We start from the raw sequence: 22,484 nt of genomic DNA on the forward strand, positions 1-22,484 counted from the left end.
GGTGAATTGCATCAAATTGTAAAAAGGCTTGGCACAGTCCCTGTTTACTCAAAGCTAGTGCCATGGTGACAGGAGGCAGAGGGAGCAAAATAGGAGTGATCAACAACAAGAGGTCCAAGTAGGGTGCCTAAAATCACTATTAAACACAGGACATTCACAGGTAAATGTGTGAAGGTCAATTCTCCTGCCTGACTTGTGATATTCTAAGTATTGCATGCATTTGAATAGACATTGTTACCTATAAGAAATAATACAAATAAAAGTAATAATACAAATGAAAAGGTCTCAACACATTCTAAGGCACTGGATCTGGGCTAAAACATAGCCCAATTTATGCCCCTGTTATGATGTCACTCTGGGCAGTGTGTGCATACTGCATAACAACAAACAGAAGCACAGAGAGCTCAAAACCACAAACAGCACCTTTGTTGTACTTCCATTAAAAGGACTATTCACTCTTTAACACGTTTGGAATACAAATGGAGCACTTACCATATTTTAAGTTGCTTATATATGTTCCTTCATTGTAGAGGCATATATGCTTACTTGGATTTGGTTGGGTTTTTTTAAGTGATATAAAAGTTAGTTAACAAAGATTAGCTTGATTTGACTTTCCCAAAAGAAATATTTAATACATCTGCATACTAAGCTATGTATGCATGATACCTCCAAAGTGCAATTGGATTCATTTAAAACTATTTGAATTACATAATCTCCACAAACTGGTTGCTGGCAATCTGAGGTCACTGACTGCTAAATCAACATTACATCTCAATTTTCATGTATAAGATAAATCATTGACTACTCTGTTATTGACAAAGGTTCCCCACCACGTCAGCCCAATGCGTGTTTTTGGGATGTCGGAGGTAATGGGAGTTCTCGGAAGAAGAAAAAAACCCACATAGGCAGGTCGGAACCCACTGGGATTGAACCCTTGATCTCAGAACTGTGAATTGGACAAACAACCCCACCGTCCTGCCAATTTATCATCATTCTATTCATTTATACATTTTTATAATTATAAACAAATTATATGAAAAATGCAATCATGAATGATCGAGGTCCTCTATCCTACAGCGGCCCAGTTCTGGGGCCGAGGGTTTGATCCCAGGTCTGTCCTCACTGTGTGGAGTTTGCACGTCCGGGTACTCCAGTTTCCTCCCACCTCCCCAAAACATCCATGATATGCTGGTTGAAAACTCTAAAATGCCCCCTAGATATGAGTGTGAATGGTTGTCCGTGACCTGAAAACAGCTGGGATAGTCTACAGCACCCCCGCAACCCCGATGAGGATAAGTGGCACAGAAATGAATGAATGATTACTATGACTACTATCAGCAATTAAATTGTCAACTCTTTAAGAGATGTTCACTGGTAGTGACCACTGTGCATCAAAGGGTTAAAAAATAATAATATCCATATAATATTTCCTCATTTAAATATTCTAAGAAGTATCACTTACTGCATACCTGCTGGTGACGGTAGGAGGGGTTGAATACAGAGGGGGGCGTATTCAGTCATCTTAGTCAGAGACCTTTTTTCCACTCCATCCTTTGGCAGCTGTCTGTTTGGTGCACAAACCTGACCTTCTCTCTTGAGGCATGATGAACCTAATTTACAAGAGAAACAAATCGGGATTTAGTTCTTTGCTTGTGTGCGGTTGCAGTTTTACACTGGCGGACTTCAGCCTCGTTTTCCTCACTGTCTAAAAGGCGGATTTAGGATCTATCCGAATTAATTGTGCACAAGTGTCAGTGACCATGCTGGAATGGGTGGTGGTCGTATGCGTTGTGTTTTTACTGGCAATAATCCGATCCGGTTTGAAAGTTTCTAGTACGGAGAAGCCGATGAACGGTCCGCTGCTGATAGACGACATCCTCGCCGAGCGAGGACGAAGAGTGGCGCTCATCTGCAAAGCTTCTGCCCTTGCGAACTATCTCTTGAAGAACTGCAGCACCTTCACCAAGTACTCGCCGCGGATCGGCTGGTGGTGGCGTGCAAACGCCGTCTTCCAGAGCGTGTACGAGGCATGCTGGTGCTACGGCTGTCCGGTCCACTTTGTGCGGGACATCCTACAGTTGAGCGATGATGGACTAGTGGCTTTGGACTGGGTTTATCCAGCCCATCAAAAGAGACGCAGGACTTCCAGTCACTCCACCAGCCCAGTTCTACTTATCATCCCTAATTCGTTTGGCAAGATCACCAGAAATGTACTACAGGTAAAGTGGAGTTGTGCTTGTATGTACTTGAATGTGTACTGGAAGAGTCTAACAATATAGTAAGTTATGTTGAGAACATTATTTAATATTTTGACCATATTTTATAGGGAAATGGCCTGTGTTTTGACTGTGAAAAGGCGATTTTTATTAATAATAATTGCTATTATTTAGCATTTTTATTTGTTTATAATTTACAACAATACTTTGTGCATCACACTACTATTATGCTTTTTTTATGGCAGCTAGTGACACGCTAAACTTCATTAAAAATTTAAATAAAAAGGGTAACAAATTAATCAAATGTTAAAAAATATTTTACACATTTCTTGATGGATTCCTTTTTCTTTTCTTTTTTATTTAAATGTCATAGTATTTAATTTAGGGCCTGCCACTAAAAGAGATAGACGGCCGTTTTATTAGACTCCAATTCAAAAAATAGTTTCTTTGTCACTTGTAACCAGAACAAATTCCTTGGCACACATTGCCAAATGGTGTGAAAATATGTGTCTAGAGTTTTTTTTTTCTTTACAATTGAGAAATCCAAGTTCATGCATGTTAAATTGCTCCTTCTGTAAACTATTTTAAACTGGAAAAGTTGCAACTTATTATTCCTAGTCACTCTGAACATTCATTCATTAGTTTTTCAAACGCCTTATCCTCACAAGGGGATGCTGGAGCCTATCCCAGCAAAATAAGAGCGTCAGGCGGGGGACGACACCCTGAATCGGTGGCCAACCAATCACAAGGCACAAGGAGACAGACAAGTACTACATTCAATTAACTTGTATAACTTTACTTACAAGTTATACATGTGTTGTGGGAGTGTCTACTATTTTGTTTTCAAAAACTAGTGGGTCTAAATATGACAGTATACAAATCTGTGTGTATGCCATTTAAATACATTGCTTAGACGTCTGTGACAAAAATAAAGAGATGCAGTTTCAGAAATGGTCCTGTTATCCCAATTCATTGAGTGGGGTAATTGAATGAGTCAATATAAAGCATCACTTGACTTGAGGAGGCCATATTGCATCAATTGAATGGCTGCTGGCTCACTCATTGGAGACTCGCCACTTTGCGAGTTCATTACATTTTTTATGCACTCTCTGCAAATAAGACTGTAGCAGCAGCTGAAAACAATAACGAAGGTGTGAGAGGTACAAATAGGGTGGAAAAGAAGTATTCAATTCCTTTAACGACACCAAAATTGTATTGCACAAACGCAAAGTTGATGGCTGCCTGTGCTTGCTAATTGGTATTTAGTATGAGGACAGCTGGGTATTTTCACATCTTGACCAACTGGGAAAACATGTCCTCGCAAATGACCTACCACAGCAGGAGGTTCAGTCTGATTGGATTTGGAGTGTTTGCACTAAATAAATTCATTTATGAGTGTGGATCGGTGAAATTGTTTCCCATTCACCTTTCCTTTTTATAGTGTTGGTAGAAAATATGTGCAAAATTTCTGTTGCAACCTGAATGTTCTTCCTTTACCTGTTCTCGCTCACTTAAAGCTACACAATCAGAATAATAATAGATTATTTGAATGGAGGACCCAGAAAAGACATAAAACAAAATATTTCTCTGTTCTTTTCTTAACATATAAAATGGGTTAATCTCCATAATGTAATAGTGGAAAAAGACCTGACTTAAGGAATGTATCACTCAATTGACAGTCAGGCAACTGACACCAAACTGTTGGAAAAGTTGCTGTCATGATTTTAGTTTTTCTCCATTAGCTGAGATTTATCTTCCTTATGGCTTATCCTCACTTGAACAATCCTAACCCCCAGAACTGTGGGGCCAACATGCTAAGCACTCACTCACCGGGCCACCTTGATATTCATTTATTCTCATCCTACAAATTGCTTATCCTACTCTATCCTGAACCTAAAATAATTTTCAATTTACATTGGAAAGAAGTAAACTAACTATTTTTTTCAATAAGGGATTAAAAGGGGTAGCCCAGCAGCTGAGTAGTTAGCGCGTCAGCCTCACAGTGGGTGGAGTTTGCATTTTTTCCCCGGGCCTGTGTGGGTTTTCTCCGGTTTCCTCTCACATTCCAAAGACATGCATGGTAGGCTGATTGGACACTCGAAATTTCCCTTAGGTATGAGTGTGAGCATGATTGCTTGTGCCCTGTAAGTGGCTAGTCAGCAATTCAGGGTGTTGGCCCAAAATCAGTTGGGATAGGCTCCATCACCCCCCTAGTGAGGATAAAGCGGTTCAGAAATTGAGATGAAATGAGGGATTGTGACGTTGTCCGTTTGTTGTAGCCACGTACAGTGTTTATGTTCTTGCAAAATTTCCATCATATGTCTGCAACCTGTAGAAGATAACAGACACTGTCTCTGTGTGTATTACCTCCCACAGTTGTGTCAAACAGCCCTTTCCCATGGATACCTCCCTGCGGTTTTCAACCGTCGCAGCCACAATGGCACCCCACTCACCACGATCAAACTGCAGCAGTTTGGAGACCCCGCAGACCTGAGAGAGGCTGTGCGCTACATCCGCTACCGGCAGCCTGCGAGCAAACTTTATGCAGTGAGCGAGAGCACAGGTTCCGGACTCCTCCTCTCTTATTTGGGGGAGTGCGGCTCGTCCAGCTATGTGACGGCGGCTGTCTGCCTGTCGCCTATCTTTCGCTGCCAGAGTTGGTTTGAGAATGGTCTCTGTTGGTCTTTGCAGTGGCCATTGTTACTCTACCAGAAAATATGCCTCAGCAGGTATGGACGATATAAGGTTCTAAGCAAATCTTTACTAAATTAAAGCTAAAGTACCGATTCTCCCATTGGAATTGTCAGAAATTATTGATGTTTTAGGGGGATGTCGATTATCTTTCCAAATTCACTCACTATACAAGGCTAGGTCCATAAGACGATTAAAAAAACTGACATTTCGGGTTTTTAATCCGAGTCTATTGCAGTATATTGAGTGTGTCGTGCCATTGTTTGCCAGAACACAGATCTCAATACAAACCTAATTGTGGGAAGCTAATATAATGATGTTTCAGACAAAAATCGATAGAGTGGTGGGTATTCAGGCTACTTGATGGCCTTGTGCTGACCACAGTAAGGATTAAATGAGAACGAAAATGAAAAAGTATGGCATTTGAGTTTGCAGCCTTGTTTGATCTACCACAATATCTAAAGTGGTGAACTTTTTAAATATACTGGCAAGTAAGTGTATAAAGGAATTAAATATGGTTATCAATGTGCATATTCTTACTGAATTGCAGTGTCAGGTTAAGCACACAATCACAATGTGCAGTATTTTGACAAAATCACATTATACTCACTGCAGTACCAAATTGGATTTAAATGAAAACAATCAAAATATGAGTGAAGTGCAACATCAAGTTGCAATTTCTTGGGGATAAATAGCTAAGATTGTTGTATTTTTAATGATACCATAACCTCAGTTTTAAAAAGTGAGTCACTAGTCTTCATTCTGCTCTAAAAATCAAAGTACTGCTTACTATTTGAATGTAAATCCAATATCTATTTTCGTAAAACCTGCCAGATTGAACATCAAAATGTGCTCTGTAGAGTAGCTTTACTTCAAATCACCACTGGTGATAGATACATGAAAACAAATCCTAAAAATGCCACTTTCCAAATACACAACAGTAAGCAAAGCACAAACATTTAAGAACTAATCAGGTTACTGTGGTAACTGATTGTCTGCTGTATGTCAAGTTATTGATTCTAAGACATCGTGACTCGTGAATCAGTTCTTCAATCGCTGCCTGCTTGCAATTGGACACATGCTGATATTGAGCGTCTGTTTTTCCTCATGTTGTTTGTCATTTTGTGTTTCCGTGGCTGTCTTGTGCTCAGATACAGGACGGTGATGAGCTCTACCATACGCACGGACACCCTCTTTTCAACTCGTTCCCTACGCAGCCTAGAAGAAGTTCTATTCTGTCAAAGTGAGCAGGTTGGCTGTGCATCGGCAGCAGCAAATGTGACAAGCAGCAGCACTGCTGCTTCTTGGGAAGCTTACTGGGAACGCAATGAAGCCTTAAGAGATGTAGATGAAGTGGCCATTCCAGTCCTGAGTGTATGCGCTCAGGATGACCCCATCCGCGGAAATGCTGAATCCACGGTACCCTGGGAACTCTTCGAAAGCAACCCGCATTTTTTCCTACTTCTAACAGACCGAGGCGGCCATTGTGGTTTCTCCACATACCGAGACGGAAACTCTACCGGGCCAACTAACCCAACGGCTGCACCGAACAGCGCGACGATAATTCGCCGGGCCAACTGGAGTCACCGAGCTCTTTTGGAATTTTTCAGGGCAACCACAGACTTCTTTGCTGCAGAGGAGAGAACAAAACACCTTGCTGCAAAAAGGAGAGGACTGGGGGGAGGCGCAGGAGGGAGGGTCTTCCGACACCGTAGTGTCAGTACGTGTAAACGAGTGCCAATGTGCTCTCATAATATCAACGCTATTTACAACTGGCAACGATCTTATACACGTTGAAGGGGGTAAATGGAAGTTGACGGTGTGCTTTTTCCACACCGAAAAAGATGGTGGGGCCTTGATAGAATAGCCATAGTGGCTTACTTAGGTGACTTTCATGTCGATTTTGTGGGATAAATTCTGACTCAGGGTCAAGTTCGTTGGCTGCTAATTGCGATTGGTCAACAGGGATATCCTTTACCTTCCTCCCAAATCCTTAGAAGGATTAGCGCTTTAAAACTAAATGATGAAATGGATGTTGCGTATATCATGACATTGTTTGTCTAAGTGTAAGGGTACTACAAACACAAAAGCAAAACTAAGTTTTTTATTTTCAATGAAATTTTATAAAGATAAGAGCCTTCTTAATGTCAGCCATTTAGAGTTATGTGCCATCTAAAAAATATTTATATATTACCCTATTCACTGCAATTGTCATTTTTAGTTTTATTTGTTCCTATTCTATTCAGATGGGTAAGGTTGTTTGAAATCTAAAACCAATGCAACCTTTAATTCAAGTCCTTGTTGATTTATTCTTCATGAAGAAATATTGACTGAAAAGAAGAAATGTTAAGTCATAAGTTCTTTACAGCAGCTGTATTTTATGCATGAGGCCACAGGTTTACCAAGGGTGCTTGAAATTGGGTTAAAGTAATGTTTATTTAAAAGGGGAAAAAAGGTGGGTTCTTTTTGTTTAAACTTTGCTGCCCTTATCTATGTTTGAAAAGCAGCTCATTTTTATTTCTCTTTGACTCGATGACATTTTACACAGAGTTTTAAGGAAGGGTGCCAGAGGGTAAAGAGATTTGACTTCCCTAGAAGGTGCATTCACAGACTCTTTACTTTAAGGCCCTATTAAAAGGTGATTTCAAAGAAAGTAAGTGATTTTCCATAATAAAATCAACATTTCATCTGTCTCTGTAATATAACAGAGTCAGTAGTGAGTAAGTGTTGTTGACTACCTTTAGTGGTCAACTCAGGACAAACTGAATTTATTACATGAAAGCTTCTAAACTACTTTTATGTTTCAAAATCCATCTTGGCTTTGGCTCTGTGTTTGACATTCTGCAAATTATTATTTGAACATTTGAAATGTAGGAACCTTTGCTGGACAGACAGCATTTTGCTTTTGCTTAGCTCAGACACATTTGTGTTTGGAGTTGTACATGTTCTCTAGTTACTCAGATTATCTCTCACATTTAGTGTGAATGCTGTTTTTTTTACCTATGTATGCCCTGTTATTTACTGGTGAACAATTGCATGTAAAAAGTGAATTTATTTAAGCTTTAACCTTAAATAAATGAAAGAAAATGAATGCATAAATGGATGCAAATATTGTTGGTGTTGTAATTCAATTCAATCAATGTTTTGGGGAATTATTCTGATAAAGCTCTACGAATGTCTTCTTCACAAGATTGTTTTTTTTTTCTTCATAGTTGACGTCACAAGGCCATTTATTCTGTAATCCGTCTATATTTTTGCCTATAATTCGCATACATGCACATATTACAATGTTACACAAACATAGTATATTGTATTTTATTAGTTCTAGGTGAAGTAATTGTCGAAATTAGAAAACTGAAATATTATAATACTATAGTTGCAGTTTTATGTTTCTCATTTATGAAGCACTTGCCCCAATTATGCCACAGTCCCGTTGGCCATTTCATGTAGAGATTCCATGTGCCCTTTGAGTCTTATCCATTCAGACAGCTTGAACAGAGCAGTACATGCACACCCCCACACACCCCAATACACACATTTAGTTCCTGCAAACACATTGTCCAATTGCAGAATGAACAACTTCACTCACTCACAAAAATGAGATGTCAAGCAGGTTCTATTTCAGCCCTGCTGACCATCAGAGGCCCTAAGGCTGCAACCGTGGGTATTCAAACTACACATTCAAATTAACATTATACACAAGCAATTTGGTGTGCACATAGTGGAAAGTTCTATTAGTCTTCTGTGGTTTTAAATGTCCTCTGCTACTGTTTTTTTTTTTTTTAATAAAGATTGTATCTTGTTTAATTTAATTATCAGACTGGGCTTTACAGTATTTTTTTTTCCACATATGCCATTAATAGTATTTGGTGGGCCACACATTAACCCAAACCATCCTGTCAATACTAGGTACTTCCACTATTAAATCACAATTTTAGAAACCATTATTAAAATTGATTATTTATCTAATTACAATATCATCACCATTCTCACATAGAAAAAAAGGCACAGTTTTAAATTACTTTCACCCTTGCTGCAACTGGAGTAATTGCAGTGGGAAGATGTCTTCATAATTAAGTTCATGTTATCTTACTATATAAAGATTATTACATTAAGTTCTATGCAATTTCCCAAAATTAAGTTTGTGTTCAAAATTTACATACAGAAGACTATCTTATGTTGTCATTGCATCAACTCAATTGTTTTTGCAGTGGCATGAGACTGAGCAAAATTAGCCCTCTATTCTAGAAATAAAGCACTGGTTAATGTTGGAATTTGCTTTCTCATGAATCATGTGCTTGCATTGCATTAATATAGAAAAGAAGAAAAGGAAAATATTGACCTCATGATTGTTTTGCTTGTATAACAGGAGCAGCAGCTATATTAACATTGTCTGTTTTGGTATTGCATCATTTGCAAAAGATGCTGTTTATATTGGTCGCTAGCCCTTTCGTTTAAATTGCCTTTTCCCCCATTTGGTAATTGAGTTATTATTCCAATATCCCTTTCTGTGATGAGTTGCACAGTCTTGTGCTTCAGGCAATATTGCATGCTTATAAGATTATCCCACTAGTTTCCTAAATGTGTTTCCTTTTATTTGAACATAATTCAATGCTCTTTCCTTGATAATTAAGATTGAATTTTTTTTTTAAAATTCATTGCAACAATAACGAAAAAAAGGAAATCCATTGAACATAAATTCGGTCTACTTCGACAGACAGTATATATTGTTTGTAAATATAGATATATAGAGTTTATGTTGAGACCGTATGTATTTCTAGTCAATATGGATATGTAAACTATATTAGTACCTTTTTTGAATGAAAACAAATGTGAGTATTTGGTTTAGCCTAATCTAAAGCATCGTGATCCAGACAGACACCACTGGTCATGTTTACATTAGAGAAATTCTTGGCTATTCTGGGTATTTACAGCCTAAATAAAACATGAGAGATAACTCAAGTCAAGGTAAAAAAATAAAAGTAATGTTTATTCTATGATACTGAATAATGGTCTATTTCTTGGCTGATCAACATGCATGTTGAAAGCATGGCTGCATTTTTAAATAAAACTCTTTTTGTGTTTTAAAAATAAAAAAAACTCTTCATTTTTCACTTTGCTCAGAATGAGGAATCTCAAACTTAATTTGACTTTAAGATTTACTCTCAAAATAAATGAGTGTTTAGAGCATTTGCCTCACAATTCTGATATCGAGGATTCAATCACAGGTCAGAATGGGGTTTGTATGGTTTCTCTGGGCTTGCTTAGGTTTTCTCTGGGTACTACAGTTCGGAAGTATAAGTGTAACAATGTGTAAACTATTGACAGTGAAGTTTTGACAGATGAACTTATTACTTTGTCTAGCTGCCAAAGACAATATTACAGGTGTACATGATACTGTGACGGGCCATTGTGAAATACTACTGCACTGTTTTAATTTACTGACTTGCACAATGTCGTGAGTCATGTCATCTTAGGTTTCCATGGAGACAACCATTATTCTAGAAATGTCCAGAAGATGGTAGCACTGACAAGGTTTCTTCCGAAAAGGTTCCAATACACCAACTTCCTCAGACGTCACAGTGACTGACACAATGAGGCAGCTCCATTCCTTTTGGCTTGGAAACTTAATCGTATATTTAGCACCGTTTAAAATTAGAGCATGGCATAGAGAGGGGTAAATTTAGCATTCTGCTGAGTCAGACTGGACCTATTAGTTCACACAGGCAATCTTGAGGCATGTAAAACTTCTGTAAGAGCTACCATTAACCTTAAAATGAATATTTCATTTTTTTTTATTTGGGCTTCAATAAATTCGGAAGTACCAAAATAATAAGAAAAAACATTTCAGTTTTTCAATGCTAGACTTGGAGACTGGTAAGTACTCCATAAGCCTTGTAACCAGTCAAATGCACAAAATAAACATAAAATATACTTCACCAAATCTAAGCATCTGAACAGTGCTGAAATCTAAAATTCTGATATGAAAATCTAATGAGAACCCAAGATGGAAATTGACTGGCAAACAAGTTTTTTAACTTTATTTGCCTAATGATTTTTTGTAATAAATATATATTTTTTAAAACTCAAGGGTGTCATCCACATTTGTAAAACAAATGTTGGGAGTGACAAATATGCATTTATAATTGGCTAGACTGATTGTTAAAATAAAATAATCTAACAAAAAAAATAGTGGACTGGACTGACTCCAGTATATTTTGGAAAATATTAGTCTGGTATTTTAGCTCATAAAAAGAGTTTTCATCAACTCTGGTATCTCCCCCTGTGCGATTTTCCAGTGGCTTATGGAGTTTAAATCCAGGCTGCAAGTATTTGTGCCTAGCCAGCAGCAGATTCCTCAACTGTCACATTATATCCAAGGTGTGGCCTTCTTCTAAGCTTGGTCTGTCTGTCCACTAGCTGCTGAGCCATTTCCCCCCTATTGGTCCTGTGAGGAGCATTAGGTTGGAAACATGATTTTCCCCCTATATGCAGATGTTATATAATTGTTGGGGCGTGGCGTATATGGGGGGCAAATATGTGTTTGTCCGGGCGATCACATTATGCATGTGCATGCATGTTCTCAGATATTGATGGGAGGATGTTGCTTGCCGTAAACACCTCTACTTCAGGCTGAACCAGACTCAACTATAATTGCAAATAATTAAATTAAAGATGGCAGCTCAAATATTCTTGCTCAAATGCATAGAAATTACAATAAACATGAAGAGTGTGAACACGTACTATGGCTGTATATGTTCTAGCCCCCCCCCCCCCCCCCTCTCTCTCTCTCTATCTCTAAACAATTCACAAAAAATCTGGAAGTTTTTTTTTTCCATGCTGTGCTTGTACATTAATTCATCTTTAGAATGACTTATCTTCACAAGGGTTGTGGGGGTGCTGGAGCCTATCCCAGCCAATTATGGGCACCAGGGGGAGTTCAGAGCAGCATATGTGTGACTAAAGTGGAACTGAGCAATGTGAACATTGATTTAATTGTACATTTCATGGTGCAATCTGTCCATTAGTCACATTTTCTATTCTTACAGATGTGAGAAAGGAGTCAGAAAGGGTGCAAGGAAGATATTAATAAATGTCGTAGATCGTATGGATTTGCTTGGACATTGAGGAACTCAGAAAAACCCAACAAGACAACACTTTCACCTTAATTTTAAAACATAATCATTGTGATTTGTCATCAGCTGTTCCGACCACAGTGCGCATGATTTCAATTGAACTTTAACACAGATGAGTAATTTTCCTCAATGGGTAAGGGGAATTGTTGTTCACGTACAAAGATCTGGATACTTCCTCCGCGAGAGATAGGAGCTAATGAATAAGTGGCATTTAGAGAAGCAGAAAAATGACTCATTGTGACTTCCTGAAAGAGCAAACAGTATGCTAAAAACAGTCTATAAACTCGAAATTACTCTTTATATGGTGGAAAATTAAAACAACTCTTCAATAGAAAAATAGACACGATTAATAAAAGTTGGGTAATAAGGTGCTTGTTACATTTCCCACCATCTTTATGAGCAGAAATTTTCCTGGATTTGAAGATAAGACACTCACCCTGTTTACTGTAGTAACATATTTGATTCAGAACAGGTTCACATAGTGGGAACGCAGGATGACATCCACCAAAGATCTGGGGGGGGAAAAATGATGCGATGAACAACAACATATATGTACATATTTAACCTCCTCATCTGAAACATGTTTTGATCAAAATAAGTTGTGATCGCCATCTTAAAGGAATAAAGAACCAAAAGACCACAAGCATTGCCTTTCTCATGCCACTGACAAACATAATCGTGCTGCAGGACGACTGATTTTTTTGCTATAAATCCTCTTTTTATCAAGATTACTGTGTGGTCTTCATGTGTTTAAAGAAACTGTTTGTTTTGCAGGCTTGCAACTGTGTGAAAATGTGATATCATACAATGCCACCTACAATTACTACACAAGGCCTTGCTTTTTTTGTCACCAGATCACATATTTCTCCTGTCAATGTCACACATTTGACATAGCACATTTTAGTTTGAAGTCAGCAAGAATCTCCCCGCGAGTCCAAACCAGAACGTTATGTAAGCAGGTTTATTGATCTGTGAAAGCGAGTGTCGGAACATTGAGTGACAGTCAGGGTTGAAGCATCCCACTGGCCTGCCTGCCTCATACATGTTACATGTTGTCACGGTATGGGAAACACTGAGGATTATTTATAACCATTTTAATTATTTTTTAGAGCAGTGGCTATCAAAGACTTTACTCAAAGTACCACCTAATACAAGTACAGTAGTAGTACTACTCCGTACAATTTATTTTTTAAAAAACCTTTATATAAATTTGAATTATTCATGAAATACATAATGATTTACTACACATAATATATATTAAATTAAAAATATACTAAATGCATCTCATTTACTACAAATACTTACTAAAATCATTTTATATTTATGTTAACCCTACTGCGGAAAGAAATGCTAAAGTAAATTTACATACAGTTTCACTCTAAACAATTTTTATAAATTAGAAACCCTGCGTCAAGACTTGACCACACAGCAAAATATGTACTGCCTTGGATATAATGTCAGCCGTTGTTACCAGTACAGTTACAAACACTATTTGGTGACACACTGTCATAGTGATGTCATCACTTTCAGCCAATACAGTTCAACGAGCGAGTCTTTTCCCATTACCATCTTCATTAAGTCCTTTTTCAAGTATCAGACAAACAAAAGTGTTTGTAGAAAATGATGGTTGATTCAGACTGTCTTGGAATAACTTGTTCCTTTTACTCCAGCAACAAGGCTGATCATATCAGTGAGTCGGCCTTGGCCCCGCATGTGGCAACCAAGATAAACTTTGTGGAAAATGTACACGGGTATATTATATCAGTAAAAAAATATTATTATCTATTGTGCAAATATACCATATCACCAGTCTGAAAACATATATAATATATATAAACTAGTAGCCCGTCGCTTTATTCAGTACCCACGTAGTAACTGTCAGGTGTTGACCTTTGACCCCCAATTTTTAGGTTAGTTGTTTTAGCACACTTGGAAAGATTATGAAACAGTTGAGTGTGAATCATATAAACCCCTGTTCCTGGCATTAATAATCATCTTGAAGAGGTGATATGAAACAAAGGCAGGAGTTACTAATCACTGAGGAACCAAATCGCACTTTGCACCCACATGCAATGTACTTTAAACAAAATGATAACTTTATCTACAATTGTCAAGACTTGGCCATCATATAGTACATTCATTCATAATGTTGCATGCTTAGAAATGTATACTATATAATTCCACTGTTCCTTTGCTTTTGATTACAGATTCTTGCTATTATATTTCTTTCCTTCAGGAAAACCTGTCAGCAACTATTTTAAGGTTCATTAGTAAATCAGAACAAAATTTATGTCATAGTAGTATAAAATAGATGATACAGTATAAATACAGCATAAAATACAAAGGAGGGGGAAATGCACATTTGTCTACGATTACTTAAAAAATACAACTTTTACAATAAAATTACAACATTGGAGTTCATTAAAGAAGGGATTGTGTAAATTGATGATTTTTTTTTGTGTTCCAAAACCTAAGTGAAAACATTTTTGGTACATTCTGAAAGACTGCATTGTTTGCATAAGCAGTCTGGAACACCGGCCAGGGTCACTTATTTTTTGTGATCCTCACAAGATGGAGATTGACCTCATTTTTAAATGGTTTACTTTACAGCTGTTTTTGAAGGCTATGCACATACATGCAAGCTGCCCCTTTAAATTGTTGCAGTGTCATTTCACTTGCAGGCAACTGTGCTGAGTCATTGGGTTCAAGGCTTCTTTTGTAACCTCTACCCATTAAGGCTGTTCATTGGCTTCAGCCTCAACAGTACACACAATGTGGTTGGGTGCCAGAACTACAAATCACTTTCTTTTGACCATAGGACTTTTTTGAAGTGATAGAAGCCACTCCTTCCATTGACTCCCCCTTTGGCCTATTTGTGACTGTTCATGAACAGACAGACTAGAAAACCACAACCGTGCACGAGTTCATTTGCCAGCACAGCATAAGCAAAGCTACACCCATTCTTGCTCATTTTTATGTTAATATGTGATTGTGCAACAAAGGAGGAATACTCAAGTGTGCCACTGGAGGGAAGATTTTTGCTACAAGGCTATGCTTCCTTCAAGTTAAAAGAAATGTTTTCACTGCATGCTGTGTTTCCTATTGACAATTAAGTTTATGTTTTAATATATAAAAGTAGAAATGCAAAGATTTATTGCACTGGAAAACATTTGATTAGTTTTAAAGCCATTTTGATTTATTTAATTTTTTTCAAAGTGACTAATGGAATTACTCTGTTGCACCATTCATAACCTTATGGAACTAATTTTAATTTGCCACTCCTAAGCATATAAACAAGATCTATAAGTAGTGACATACTTCTCCATTCAGGTCTTTATTCCAATGACTTAATTTTGTCAAAAACCTTTGAATAAAGTAAAAAGATAATCATCACCCTTCTGTGTGGACAGAAAAAAAAATAATGTAACCATCCAAAAATGTAATTAGCAGCAGTTTTATAATATTTGATCAAAAGAGGTCCAATGGTAGGGCTAAAAAAATATAGCTGCACAATTAGTTTTGTCTTCCCTTTGACCCCATTGGTTGCTATTGACAATAATGAATATCCAATCTATTTGACCTGGGAGGTCTGGCGGCAAATTATAATATTTCAGTGATATTGGCATCAATGGCAACAAATGAGTTGATGACAAAGCATAGAAAAAGCTTTTTTGCCCCATTAGAACTACTTTGGTGTTTAAGCCAATTCCCACTGCACTCCAGTCCACAGAAATGCTTTGTTAACTTAAAAAAATGAGGCAAATACTTAAATGGCCCCATGCAGCTATGCAAACCTGACTATTTGGGCTTATTGGTATTAGCAAATACATTCATTCTTTCATTTTCTGGGATCGCACGGGTTGCTTTAGTCTATTCCAGCCAACTATGGGCAGCAGGAAGTGGGGACACCCTAAATTGGTTGCCAGCCAGTCGTAGTAATCGCATAGTAAATTTCCTAAAATAATTCAGAGAACTCAGAAGAGAAGAATGAAAAAAAACCTGAAATGATAACCTCTAGCGTGGTCTTGGGTTGGTTCACTCAGAGTCCTGTGAGCAGTTTACTTAACCTATGAAGTTTACGTAACCTATGTATTGTGAACAAAAGGTGATCCAGGTTCACCCCTTGTCATGCTGTTTCATCTGAAGTGGATCGGAAAGACAGCGTAAAAAAGGGAGATATGAGAGTATCTTCCATTGCTCCGTCATGTTTCCTTGTCAAAAAATGGTGACGTATTTCACTTAATATGTAGATCAGATGTCAATAAACAAATGCGCATCATGCACAGGCACACGTTCATGTCTTATCGGAGCCGTTTATCCTCACAGGGGTCAGGGTGCTGGAGCCTATCCCAACCAAATTTGAGCAGTAGGCAAGGGAGGCCCAAAACTGATTGCTCACCAATCACACAAGGAGACAAACTACCATTCTCGCTCACATTCCAAAGGTTACATATCTGATTTATATCCACATGAGGAGAATTTGACTTTAATTGTATTCTCCTTGAAAAGATTGTGAACATAGCCATGATCAGCCTCTTCAGTTGGCATTTTACTATATATTCCAATTGCAGTCATGTTTTTGTCACTTTTATTTGACAATTTATATCTACAATATATAATATTATGATGCTGGAGTAGTTTGAACTGATATAGGACTTAAACCCACCATCCACTAGGAGGCCGCTGCCTTTTTGGAGCAGTAAAATGTAGTTAAGTTGTTTAGTACGGGCAAGTTGGATGACAGTAGACATCTGAAGTGGATCGGAAAGATAACCTATAAAAGGGAGATATGAGATGATCTTCCATTGGACAGGCAAGTTGTATGACAGTAGACATGAGAGTCATATGAGACAAAACTCATTTTAAACACTCTTTTGTCACAGATTATGACACCTACCTTCCTCTTACAGTCACAGATGCATCTGAAGCATGGTCCAACATTTCACGGAAGAATTCCAACAATCCAATAGGTCAGAAGATGAAGCACCTCCTATGGGCGGAAGCAATCTAATTGGCGTTCATTCGGAAAGCCCACCTATTTTCTCACCGTGTTCTACCCCTGGATTGGCCAGCAACACCGCTCGTCAAAGCAGGTTCATGGAGGGCGTGTGCGGTTGGAGTCTTACTCTTGACTCTGATTGGTCAGCAGGCTACTCTTACGTCACGAGCTTGCCAGCTGATCGGGCAGAGAAGCCGGTTTGAAGAGATGAGTTGGACCGGAGGGAGAGACCGGGGAGGGAGTCCCGAGGAGCAGCGAAGCAGCACGGGGTGTGACCGGTCAACAGGATACTGCTTTAGCTCCGCTCTCTGTCGTTTTCAAACATTTCTCGTGTACAGATCCATACGTTGTCACCGCTCGACATACAGTGTAAGCCGCGGAGAACTTGTCTCGTCGATCGCTCTGGAATTGTCAGGAGAAATTCTCAGAGTTTAAGGTGTGGCTGTCAGGCGTCCGCGTTGGAGAATCTTATCAAAACCAAATGTTTTCGTGGAAGCGTGATCGTCCAGGGTTGGGCCCCCTTCTTTTGCCTTCTCCCCGAACCGAAGCGGTCAGATGTGTTCGGTCATTTTCTTCAACATCTTACATAACCAAACGTCGTGCCCACCTTGAATGTTCCGCTTCGGTTCGACTTGAAACGCAACTGGCAGTCGAGATAAATACCTCAGCCAGAGGTGGGGGATGGCTTTTGGACGTGATTACGAGGTTTAGAAAGGACCGTCAGAATGTCACGGACGTGGCAACTTTACAGTAGAGATCCGCTACAGGCCAACTGGGCGTGGGGTGGAACCGGCCCGAACAGTGCGAATCGGCCTCGCATGTCAACTGCGCATATTCGCTCTTATAGAATCGACTTGTCCAGTGGCGCAGTGGAAGCGACGGATTTTCCCCTCAAAGTAAGTGTAAATATACCATTTGAAAACTTTTAAATGAGAGATGGCTATCTTGCCATCTTTTTTTTTACATTCTAGATTTGAGTAAATGTACCTCCTCTAGTTCTCTCAATCAGGGTTGTATCATTTGTATAACTGGGTCCAAATGTACTACGATGTCCTGGTCGATCGTCTGGTTTGAAGGAAGGATGAAACCAAAGCCTCCAAGAGTTGGTTTAATAGCACTTGTCCTAGAAGGCAAAGACGGTACAGGGTACAGTTCGATCATAATTAAGTGTACAGGGACATTGACCCTGTATAGTCTAATTAAGATAAGCTTTTAGTCAAGTAAAGCAGATTGAGTGAATTCTTTAAGGCCCCACCCTTTGCAGCGCAACATGGATGTGGAGAGTGGCCCCTCCTCCACCTCCTCAGTCATTTATTTCCCCTTTCAAGCTTGTCTCTTCCTATGCCCCCCTCCCCACCTCATATCTCCAGGTGTCCACTGAACAGACACTTGTTTAAAGACCGTTTTACACTTGCGCCACCGGACAGGAACTACGTCCAGGCGAATACAAGGAGATGAATGAAAGGTGAGGCTTTTTGACATATCTGAGCATATTTTGTCTCAAAATAATTATATTGTGAAGCAACCATAAATTTTGCATGTGATGGTGTGCCATACTGCAAGTCTTGCAACCTGTTGCAGGTTTAGTTATGCAATGACCTCTGCCCTCCATTAGTGGTTCCAATTATATAATCCTATTGGCGGTGGTCATAGCCCCGCATGCCTGTCTACACTTCTTAAGAAAGTAATATTAATGGCTTACTTCCTATTTAAGCAGGGGGTGTCTTTTCCCACCTGCAACCCAGCATGTCGGCCCTAAAATGGCTCTGACCTTGTCATGTAATAACCTTCAGCGGTTTAGTATTTGTAACCCTGGTTAAGTGATAACAACTAATAATAATTATTTAAAACCTAATAAATTTCATTTCACTGTTCAAACATTTCTACCATCTAAAAGTTAATTGTAAACGATGCTCTGGCCATTGCCTGCTGCAGACTAACCCACAAATGGCCTGTCGCTATGCAATGCACTTGTTGACTGTGAAAAGAACATTATGCACGGTGATCTTGCACAATTTGGACCGATGCGGAGGATTGCGGCTGGCATTTTTTTTAAGACTATTAGTGTTAATCATGTTCCAATCTCAGCTCTTGCGTTCTGGGTGAGAGGTACAGTATTATAACTAGTGTCTCACAAAAGGGTTTGACTTGGCTTACAATGTCACATTTTCAGTATAAAAAGGGCTGCAAATTTGGAGTCTGTCATTATTTAGCCCGCTAGAGGAGTTACTGGTGATTCACGATAACCAGCAATTTGGTTGTTCTGTTTTAACCTGACTTTACCGTAACGTTCTTGTTTGTAATTGGACATTTTTCCACTCAACTTACTGTATGACCACCTAATTTAGATGTTGGATTATTCCTGTTTTTGTTTTTTAGTTGCAATTCAATGGTTTGACCAATTTGTGCTTGTGTTAATGGTAGTTCTCTGTCAAGTCTTGCATGGTTAGATGTAATAAATCGTCGTCCAGTAGTGACGTCCAGTGGGCCACTCCCTAGACACTCACACATGCGCAAGTGCACATATTTGATTTATATTCTACTCTGATGTATTTGTTTAAATGGTAACTCTGCCCTACGTAGTATAAATCGTGCGACATACGGATTCATCTCAGTGTGTGTCTTGATTGTCAAATATTAAAGGATTTAGTCAAACCAGTGCCCTCAACTCATCCAAATTGTCCACAGAGCCCCCTGGAACTGACTTTTTCACAGTCAGGATTTCTGACGTTTATCTCAACCAACAAAACAGAAGAAAAAAAATGTCATTTGCTGAGTCATTCGTACTGTTTCAAGTAGACTTCTGAGTGACAAGCCCGTGGAATGATTTGGTGTACGTAAGCACGATTTAGGGTTGACTGTTATCGACGTAGCGGAGGATCTGCGGTGGGAATGCGGTAGCTGCAGTGAGGTTGCATATTTGGGATGGCCACGCCCCGGCAAGCCCATCAGATGAGCAGAACTGCTGGCTTCCATTTGCCTCAACTGGTTTGGACTCAATTTAGAATCATGGAGGATGATATCCTGCTCAATGCAGTGTTGGATTTTACTGTTGGATACTGCACGGCAAAATGGAAGCAATGAAATCACTTGTTAGACCTAGCTGTGTTAGAAACTGCCTCTTCACCCAAGGGGTATGCGATTTGAAAAAAAAAAAAATTAAATGCTCATCAGCCTGACATAAAACTGAATGTACAGTATCCTACATTTCCTACTATTCCAATTGTAGTACTACAAATATTACATAGGCTGAGACTATTTCCTCTGCCATCTTATCGCTGGAACATTCCATTCTCCTATTCTGACTCTGTGTTTTAAACAGAAGGGAAGTCTGTAATAATAGCGCATTAGCACTGTGAAAGGGGCTCCTGTTTGCTTGCCCAATGAAATAATTTAGATCAATTATAATTTGTTGACATGCAAAAGAATCCATGCTATGCTTATATAATGCATAGCATTTATAATGAGACTGTTTTCTCTTGAGGAAATTGAATACCGCGAACCGTTTATTTTCACTTTAGCATCTGCAGGTATAACCTTGGGAATATACCTTTGTGTTTTGATATAACCGCTAACATAAATGTTATCATTCTGCTCTTTTGTGCTTCCAGGAACAAGACTGCTTTTCCACTGCCTGACAGTTGAATGCCTTCTCTTCAGTTGAATTCCAAACTGGCCTTTGGTGGGAATTGTGCCGGGACCTCGATAACTGAGTGAGCAGGATCAGATCTAGCATATTGCATTTGCAAATGCCTGCATCATGAATCAAAACTCGTTTAGAGTGTAAAAGTGAGTCACTACACTTGTAAGGCCGAAATGTTGAATGAAAGAGAGTTGCATTTGATTTCTATGAATGCATGTAAGCATGCACCAAATTAACGCCATCCAGGTTTGGGTTTTATCACTTTCTATGAGTGACCTAGATAACAAACAGAGTCTGTGTGTAGTTTGTGTGTCTTATACACAAAAACTCAAATGCACACACAACAACACACTCAAACACACACGCCTTTTAGATTGAGCTAAAAGCTTCAGGGCAGGGATATTTCTTCACTAAAAGTAACCACCTTTTCCATACACCTAAATAAAACAACACGGTTGACTCAGATCAGGCCATAACTTATAGTTTCTAATTTTTTAGGCTTTAGTAAGATTTGGTCTCTTGCTACCATCAGATGAGCTATTTAAAGATTATTTGGGCTGCAGCGCACACCGCTTTGGCTTGGTGTGTGTGTGTGTGCAGAGCCAGTGATGAGGAGCAGTGGGCCTCTCAGCAGACAGAATGGAATGTGGACCATATGTAGCAGGCATCCCAAGAATGTAACTCGGCCTTGCTGAACTGACCAACCTAAAGATACACAGACTCAAGGAGGAGAGAAAGTTGTAAGATAATGTCAAGAAAACTGATTTAAAGACACAAGTATGGATCACATGCTTGTTGGGAGTGGCAAGGGAAGGAGATGTGAGGAATAGGAGAAATATCTCATGTTAATGCAAAGGAATGCTCAAAGAACAGTTCAGTGGGTGGAAGTTTCCCCGGAAATTTTGTAATTGTATAAATGTAGATAGATATTGATGTCAAGAGCCACATCACACCTTTGTAATCACTCACACAATCAGGGGTTAAGTCAAATTGCCTGTATTCGTCTTGTGTTCTAATAAGAGGCTTCAGTTTGTGACAAACAATTAATGAATCATTGGTAAAGGCACATCTTGGATGGGATTTTCCAATAGGTTGGAATGGCATTCCGAAGGAATTGAGGATTTTACGTTTTGCATTATGGTAGTACCAAATTTATATATTATGTTTTTCTATAATTTAATCCCATTTTTTTGTCCAGAATAAATTCAATAAGAAAGATAATCAGCATATTTGGCTTGTTTTTAGATAAATTTAAAAATATTTGGATTGGTAATCACTAGCACTGGTTTTCTCATATTCGGTTTGAACCAGGATTTTTTATTTTTGGTACATCCCTATTAAATACCAAAGTAAAAGTATTGTGTTAACAGGTTTTTGCCAACATAAAGTCATGTAAATTTTATATTAGATGGATGTGATCTTATTAATGCAAAGGTATGTCAGTCCGGCGACCGCAGTGTTTTTTTTTTTTAATTTTCTACCTCAGGGCAAATGTATTGTTCTCATCTCCGTTAGCTTAGCATGCCGGGCTCGTAGGCCATCTGGATACAGCTGCATTGAGCACGACAGGAAACGCACAACACACTAGCACGGATGGTGCCATTGTTTTCATACTGCGTTAACCTCTATACTCCGTCTACTCACATACACACCCCTAGTCTGCTGGAGTGTGATAAATGGCATCTCCATTCATTTTAATTTATTTTATTCCCGACACATTTATCCATTGAGGTGAATTCTCATCAGATTATTTCATCAAGATATGCCCTCCTAATCCTTTTTAGTTAAATGAGAATTCG

At 38.8% G+C, this 22,484-nt stretch overlaps 1 protein-coding gene and 2 long non-coding RNA genes across 4 annotated transcripts; 2 read left to right on the plus strand and 1 right to left on the minus strand.

Annotated features, from left to right (window-relative positions):
* Window positions 1–1,477: 1,477 nt before the first annotated feature.
* LOC144201005 (uncharacterized) lies at window positions 1,478–17,096 on the minus strand. 2 transcript variants are annotated; one of them, XR_013327238.1, is made up of 4 exons: window positions 16,941–17,096; window positions 16,710–16,817; window positions 12,480–12,555; window positions 1,478–1,610 (listed from the first exon to the last, which is right to left on the minus strand). It is a non-coding gene; the product is annotated as an uncharacterized LOC144201005 (long non-coding RNA). The 2 variants fall into 2 exon arrangements; XR_013327239.1 differs by lacking the exon at window positions 1,478–1,610 and adding an exon at window positions 11,155–11,555.
* Window positions 1,482–8,646, plus strand: abhd15a (abhydrolase domain containing 15a). Its single transcript, XM_077723422.1, has 3 exons — window positions 1,482–2,219; window positions 4,593–4,945; window positions 6,059–8,646. Exons 1-3 carry the CDS (start codon window positions 1,761–1,763, stop codon window positions 6,702–6,704), a joined length of 1,458 nt encoding a protein of 485 aa, XP_077579548.1. The 5' UTR covers window positions 1,482–1,760; the 3' UTR covers window positions 6,705–8,646.
* Window positions 17,097–17,256: 160 nt separating the features above from the next.
* On the plus strand, window positions 17,257–21,816 carry LOC144200500 (uncharacterized). Its single transcript, XR_013327123.1, has 3 exons — window positions 17,257–17,938; window positions 18,413–18,507; window positions 20,654–21,816. It is a non-coding gene; the product is annotated as an uncharacterized LOC144200500 (long non-coding RNA).
* Window positions 21,817–22,484: the final 668 nt, after the last annotated feature.

The sequence above is a fragment of the Stigmatopora nigra genome, chromosome 8, assembly GCF_051989575.1.
Source record: "Stigmatopora nigra isolate UIUO_SnigA chromosome 8, RoL_Snig_1.1, whole genome shotgun sequence".
NCBI lineage: Eukaryota > Metazoa > Chordata > Actinopteri > Syngnathiformes > Syngnathidae > Stigmatopora > Stigmatopora nigra.